General features: G+C 33.4%; 1 protein-coding gene across 11 annotated transcripts; it reads left to right on the top strand.

Moving 5' to 3' along the window:
* Positions 1 to 475: 475 nt before the first annotated feature.
* On the top strand, positions 476 to 6,740 carry LOC107429887 (uncharacterized). Of its 11 annotated transcripts, none has more exons than XM_060818741.1 (8): positions 476 to 762; positions 942 to 994; positions 2,203 to 2,340; positions 4,064 to 4,551; positions 4,640 to 4,865; positions 4,942 to 5,367; positions 5,577 to 5,932; positions 6,030 to 6,740. In XM_060818741.1, exons 4-8 carry the CDS (start codon positions 4,066 to 4,068, stop codon positions 6,540 to 6,542), a joined length of 2,007 nt encoding a protein of 668 aa, XP_060674724.1. In that variant the 5' UTR covers positions 476 to 762; positions 942 to 994; positions 2,203 to 2,340; positions 4,064 to 4,065; the 3' UTR covers positions 6,543 to 6,740. The 11 variants fall into 11 exon arrangements, with proteins under 11 accessions (XP_060674724.1, XP_060674723.1, XP_060674722.1 ...); XM_060818740.1 differs by having other exon boundaries at positions 2,172 to 2,340; XM_060818739.1 differs by having other exon boundaries at positions 942 to 1,052; positions 2,136 to 2,340.
* The last annotated feature ends 873 nt before the right edge of the window (positions 6,741 to 7,613 follow it).

Below are 7,613 nucleotides of genomic sequence, written 5' to 3'. Positions count from 1 at the left end.
GGGGATTCTCCCCAGGCTTAAAAGGATTCCCCATGCCCAAAGAGGACAATATCTGCATGCGGGTGGTCTGAGCTGGGCTATTACAGAATTCCCATAGCACTCTTTAATTTTGTATAAGATTCTCCAATAATACTCTTAATCCATGTTTTTAAGTTGCTTTTTTCAAGCACTCTTTTTTTTTTTTATAAGATCCTTCAATAATACTCTTAATCCATGTTTTTAAGTTGCTTTTTTTAATAAACATTTACTACTTTACACCATTAAATAGAATGATACACATATTGTTTTATAAAATTGTAATAGTGATTTTCAAACACATGCAACATGAAATAAAAAATGATACACATAGTGTTTTATAAATTTGTAATAGTGATTTTCAAACACATGCTTCATGAAATAAAAATAGTATAAAATACAAATATAAAATGGGTTAAGCTATCACCATTTAAAATAAAAAATATGAAACAAATATATAAAGGGCGTGTTTGTTACGCCGGACTGGGCAGGTCAGGACAGGACCCAGTCCCAGTCCGGTGTTTGGCAAGTGAAAATGGGAGGGGGACAGGTTTGTCCCGTAGATCAATTTATCCCAAATGAGGGGGATAAATCTGACCCATCTGGAGACTGGGTCACTTTTGTCCCACCGAGCTCTCTTCGAAGCATCTCTGGCCGCCCCCTTCGAAGCATCGTCGATCTCGCATCACCATCCCCTTCGAAGCATCGTCGATCTCGCATCACCATCCCCTTCGAAGCATCTGGCCGGTGAGCATGTCTTCTTCTTCTGTTTCGGCAATCTTCCATCATCATCATCTTGTTATTTTTCTTTGTTTTTTACCTTAATTTTTAGCTAAAAAATTATGAAATATTTTTGGGAAATGTCATTTGTTGATCTGCGAAATAAGCTTCGATCTATTTATGTTAGGGCTTGATTTGATATTAAGGAGGAAGAAGCTTGATTTTGGAGGCAAACTACCCTTCGAAGCATTTCTGGCCGGTGAGTTTATCTTCTGCTGCATCCTTCCTCTGTTTCATCGATCTGCCATCATCACCTGGTAAATATGTTAGTTGCTTAGTTCGAAACACTAGCTAGTTTCTTAAAAAGAAACTTTATTGCTCCCTATCTGATGTGCTGAGTCTAGTGCAAAGTAAACTGTACAGCTTAATTTCATGTTACCGATTTGCATTCTCAATTTGCTATAACTGCAATACAGAGGCATCCAATTGGTTCAAGGATGGTTTCTATAAACCAGAAATAAAAAATTAAGTGAATAATTGTAATCTACTTTTGGTGCACGTGTGAGGCTTCAAAATTTTTGGATTTGTGCATGTTACAATTATCTTTTAATCAACTCTGCTTCAATCATATCTTGTTGATATGCCTCTTACTAGCAGTCTTTGAAACTTCGGAATAACAAAGGCAGTGCAGAAGTAGAATTCTTAGAGAGAGAGAGAGAGAGAGGGTGGGGGGCACATCACTTTGCTATTCAAAGCGTGGAAACTTATTTCCGTTGTCATTTTGCATAATGTATAACCTGTTCATTTTCTGCATAAAAACACCATAATGCATATTGCCACACAAAGCGCGCAAACTAGTCTTTACTGCCAATTTGCATAATGCATATCCTGTTCTTTTGTGCATCAAAATCCCATTTCTGGATTTTGCCATACAGAGCGTGCAACTGACCTTTAACAGTCATAATGTCATTTAGCAGTATAAAAGTAACAATACTAATTGCACATCTATGCTTTAGAATACCCACCATCATACTATCACTGTCATCTTATCCCCAATGTGAAACTTACGTTTAATGACAGAAATACCAGTTTTTGAAAACTTAAAAAAAAAAAATCTGGTGCAAAAATTTTGAATCTGCAAAGGAAAAAGATAAGTGCTAATGATCACTGGGAAAATGAGGTAGAAGGAATAAAGGTTGTCTCTTATGGGGTGTTGGACAATGAAAGAGGTGGCAGCTGAGAGCATGTATATATCATGAATTATGAATTTTCATAATAAAGAAAAGGACAAAAGACTGTAAAAAAGCTAAGAGCATGTGGCAGCTATAATCAAGCTATATGAGGGGACATGATGATAACTATATAATTGTGTAATTTTATATATTATTATTTCTCTACAGGTTATTTAAAGCTTGCATGTGCACTGTACTTTTCAGAATTAAATTATACTCCCATTTTGATTAAAAGGAAGCAGCAGTATAGCTCAAAGGATTACGCAGAGGTTGGCGTGTTGACAATTTTAAGCAGCAGTATAGCAGAAACATCACGTAGAGGTTGGCGTGTTGACAATTTTAAGCAGCAGTATAGCAGAAACATCACTCAGAGGTTGGCGTGTTGACAATTTTAGATGAGATTTATTTGTTTTTTCTTTTTTTGTTTTTTCAGCTCATCAAAATCAACTGTCCTGGTTTGACATGAACAAAGTATCAATCATGTTTGCATTTTTTTTTTTTTAATGCTCCAAGTTTGAAAAGCATATATGCGTTTAGGTTCAATGGCTGGTGTTTTTCTTAGATGTTTAGACAATTATTAGATTGTGTAGAATTTCTGGCAATAAAAGCTAGGCAGTTGGATCTAGAAATTTATATTCAAGTTTTCTCTCTAATTGGGTCTTGTTTTACTTAAAGTTGTTTGGTTAAGTTTGATACAAAAAATTGTTTGGAGAGAATTCTGAGAAATAATTGTTATAGATAGATGATGTGCCTAAAGTGGGAACTGTAAACATCATATGTATGTATGTGTGTGCCTTACAAAAATGATGGCCCATATCAAATTGAAGAAATGTCTGCATTTGATGGTAGAGGCTATGGGTTGCTTTCAGAGTTCTTGGTCCAGCCCAATTATTTTATGTATATAAATTCAAATTCATAATTAGGTGAAAATGAAGCCAACATATTTATCTATAAAAAAAAATGACCGGTAATATGTGGACAACTTCTTCTATTTCTGCTTTACATAGTGACCTGAAGTATTTGATTAAAATAGTTTGATTTTGCCGGAATGTAATTGTTTTTTTTTTTTTGGCTTTAAGAAATTGGTGTTTCCAATGCTATCATGTTCTCTAAATCAGTTTCTGAATTTTGATTGCACAGGGAATTTTTGGCCCTTATTTTAAAAATAATAATATACTAAAAGTAGTAACTTTGTTTGCTTGTAATATTGGAAAAAGGCTCCACTTGGAATATTGAAATAAGTTTTGTGGTTGGCTATAAATTAAATGGAAAGGCATGGATTTTGATCATCATTTTCCCAAATCCGAGAAAGAATTAATTGGCATATTTGTTTCGTAGGAATTAGTTGGCATATGCTTAGACAAGTTTGCCGCATTAGCATTTTACATTTGAAAACAAAGGAAGAAAAATACCATGGGTGATGGGTGACTAGTATTTTGGACAAAATGTAGTGCCAAATTAACGTGAACAAAATTTGATTCCAATTTATTTTATTTTATTTTATTTTTTTATAAATATATGCAATATGTAATAGGTTTTTTATATATTCCACCTAATAGTATAATAAAAATCTATAAAACCTTAAATCTTAAACCCAATAAAGTCTACTATATTTTGTAAATCCTGGTGGCATTTAACTCCCTTCTTTATACGATTTTCTCAATGGAGATTCAAGCCATGGAGGGATGCTAGAAATCTATTAGTCCATATTAAGAAAATAGAAGTTGTTATCAAATTGTACCCAATTAAAATCACTCTTAAGAAGTAGGAAATATGAGAGTTAAAGCCAAAAAGAAGAGCAGATAGTGTTTTTGCTTTCGCTTAGATAAAAGTGCACTTGAACTAGATCAATTGATAATATCATGAAGTTGAGACTTTGCTATCTTCAAACATCATATAGTTTGTTTAAAAACTTAAATCCATCTTTTATTTTGACCTTCCAAATATATATAATGTTTATTGTGAATGCTAATATATAAATATATTATTTATGGAAGATTTTTGTTTGCTGTATATATTCAATTGTATTGGCAATAGCAGCTCAATTTATTGTATGCATTATAATTTTTTTATTTGTTTTTTTTTTCTTTTTGTAGAGATGGATGGAAGAAAATTAGTTGTGATCCAATCTTTTTGTTGGGGCTTTATGTTTATCTTCTTTATGTACATGTATGTAGCGTGGCAAAGGAGAAATGAAAGAGGTGTTAGGAATAGAATAACTAGGAATACCGAATTGCGTACATCTTTTATAGATAGTTTGTTGGACAATGATGTCACTTGTATTAGTCAATTGAGGATGGATAGGAGAACATTTGTTATTTTATGTCGGTTATTACGCCAGGATGGATATGTGAAAAGAGATGGTACCGTTACATTGGAAGAGCAAGTGTGCATATTTTTGCACATAATTGCTCATCATACAAAAAATCGTACAATTATCAGTCGATTCTATAGATCAGGGGAGACAATTAGTAGATATTTCAATTCAGTATTGAATGGGGTGTTGCGCTTACATTCCATTTTGTTGAGGCATCCTGAACCTGTGTCGGATAATTGCTCGGATGATAGATGGAAAATGTTTAAGGTACGTATGTGGACTAGTTTGGTTATTAATTTTATAGTTAGATGACTTGTAGCATTATCTGACGTTAGTAAAATTGTTTGTGTCGTAGAATTGTTTGGGAGCATTAGATGGAACTTATATTAAGGTGAAAGTACCTGAAATCGATAAGCCAAGATATCGAACAAGAAAGGGCGAGATAGCAACAAATGTCTTAGGTGTATGTAACCCGAATATGGAATTTATATTTGTATTACCGGGTTGGGAAGGCTCCGCTTCAGATTCCAGAGTACTTCGAGATGCAATAAGTAGGCCAAATGGACTAAAAGTACCAACCGGTAAGACCAATCCTTAAATATTTCATCGAGTGGATTAACATTACATAAACTAATAGGAGATATTTTTCTGTGTTAGGTTGTTATTACTTAGTGGATGCTGGTTACACAAATGGTGAAGGATTTCTTGCACCATATAGGGGAACAAGATATCACCTTTCCGAATGGAGAGATGGTTGTGCACCCATAAATCATCAAGAGTATTTCAACATGAAGCATGCATCAGCTAGGAATATCATAGAAAGATGCTTTGGGGTTCTTAAAATGCGATGGGCAATTTTAAGAAGTCCATCTTTCTACCCAATTACAACACAAATCAAAACCATTACTGCATGTTGTCTGATACATAATCTGATTAGAAGAGAAATGATACTCGATCCTGGAGAAGTTGAATATGATAGGATGGAAAATGTAGACATTAATGAAGAGGAGGACATTATAGGATCAATTGCTTCCTCAGATCGATGGACGAATTGGAGAGATGAGTTAGCTAATCAAATGTTTGGTGAGTGGAGAGGTCATCATGATTACTAGTTGATGGTTATGTAAAAAATTATGCTCTAACTGCTTATTTAATATTATTTGTTAAATTTTTTGAAGAATATGTATGAAGGCAAACTTATATTATATTAAGTGCAACATTTGAGATTTATTGTTATTTTGTTTGCATCTTGTTTTGATAATGTTGGAATCATGAAATGTTTACTTGAATAGCAATGGAAGCTGGAGGTAGCAGCAATGATAATAGGTGGGGTGAATCTAGGCGTACATGGAGTAGAGGTGAGGAAGAAGCTTTGCTGGTTCTTTTAGATGAAGCTGTAGCTAGTGGGCAACGTTGTGACACGGGAGCATTTAAACCTGGTACACTTAATATGATTGAGCGGAAACTGGCTGAAATGTGTCCTAACTCGGGATTGCGAGCAACTCCACATATTGAATCAAAGCTAAAAAAGTGGAAGAAGCAATACGGCATCATATACGACATGCTGAACAAAAGTGGATTTGGATGGAATGACACTCTTAAATGTGTGGAGATTGACAGTGACGATGCTTGGAAAGCATATGTGCAGGTTTTGACTTTGTTAAGAAAAATACCTTTATTGAATTTTGTGTTTCTTATCTTAAATATATAATGTTTTTACTAAATGATGGCTTTTTTTATTTTAGAGTAATCCAAGTGCAAAAAGTTGGAGAGATAAACCTTTTCCGATATATGAGAGGCTTGCTAATATTTTTGGGAAAGATCGGGCAACAGGACATGGAGCACAAACTCCAATTGATTTAGTTAATGATATAAATATGGAGCCTGACAATGACCAATTTGATGATGTGGGTTCTCCAATGTCTATAAATCAAACACATAGTCAACTGCCTACACAATCCCAATTAAGAGGTAAGAGGAAAGCTCAATCGAAGGATGTTGACATCGTTAGCGGGTTAAACAATGTAGCAGATAAGTTTATTGATAAATTGGCTACACAGTTAGACAAGTTGGAGAAGTCTGATATCAACTATCCACAATACTTAGCTATGGAGCTTGACAGGTTAGGATTCCCTATTACTGACAATCTCAAAATCTCTAAGGCAATGAGATCGGATCCATCGAACGTTGAGGTTTTCAAGATTATTAAAACCGATGCGCAGAAGATTGAATTTGCTCGTGGATTTTTGGATAACTAAATTAGTATTGTTGTGGATTATATATTTATGGATATGTATGAGAGGATGACAACTATGAACATTTGGAATTGAAACTTATGGACATATATTGTAACGTATTGAATGTTAGTTTCTAATTATGCATGTACGGATAATTTTATTATTATGTGTTATGTTTTAGAATATTAACATGCACTTTATTGATTTGGTTAGTTGTTATTTTATGCTATTAACAAGTTCTTAATTAAATATTATGTCAATTTTTTTTATTTGTATTTAATTGTTATTCATGATTAGTAATTTTATTTTAATTGGTTTTGAAAACAATATTTTAAGTAGTTTATGGGTGTTAAAAAAAAAATTACAGATGTATTATAAATATCATTAAATTATTTTTATTATTAATTAATTGAACATATAAATATCTATACAAAACATATTAAATATAAGTAATAATAAAACTTTAATTAAATATAATATTTAATTTTTTTGTAAATATAAATATAATTTTAAATCTTTTCATATATAACAAAATAAATACTATAATTATAAAATAATCCAATCCAGTCCGATCCTGTACCAAACATGGGACAACTAATCCAACATTCAGTCCAGAACTATACCAAACACAGTACTGCACTATTCGATCCTGTCCGATCCTGTCCGATCCGAACCTATCCTGTCCGATCCCGTCCGATCCGGACCTATCCTGCGTACCAAACGCCCCCAAAAGGTTCTTAGATGCTATTAATATGTAGAGAATCAAACCAACTACTATATTTAAATAATATTTTTTTAAAATTGATTCTTTAAAATAAAAAATATGGAACAGACTCGTTCTACAATGCTATTAGAATTTAAATTCAATCCCCTTTTTTTTATTTTTTTGCTGGTGTGGCTGGGCCCCCCCGGCTCCACCTCCAAACACTCGATCCCAAGCACACACAGGCTGGGATGCAGAACTCTACCACTTAAGCGCCACGGCGAGTCGTTGTAGTATTATTTTCATTATCTAATGAATTATTTTTCTATCTGTTGGAGTTAATATATCTAGGAATCCACCCTATTAGCAACGGAATCCACATAAGTATT

The sequence above is a fragment of the Ziziphus jujuba genome, chromosome 7 (assembly GCF_031755915.1).
Source record: "Ziziphus jujuba cultivar Dongzao chromosome 7, ASM3175591v1".
NCBI lineage: Eukaryota > Viridiplantae > Streptophyta > Magnoliopsida > Rosales > Rhamnaceae > Ziziphus > Ziziphus jujuba.
Note: the sequence above shows the minus strand (reverse complement) of the source record. Positions and strands in the feature narration are given on the sequence as shown.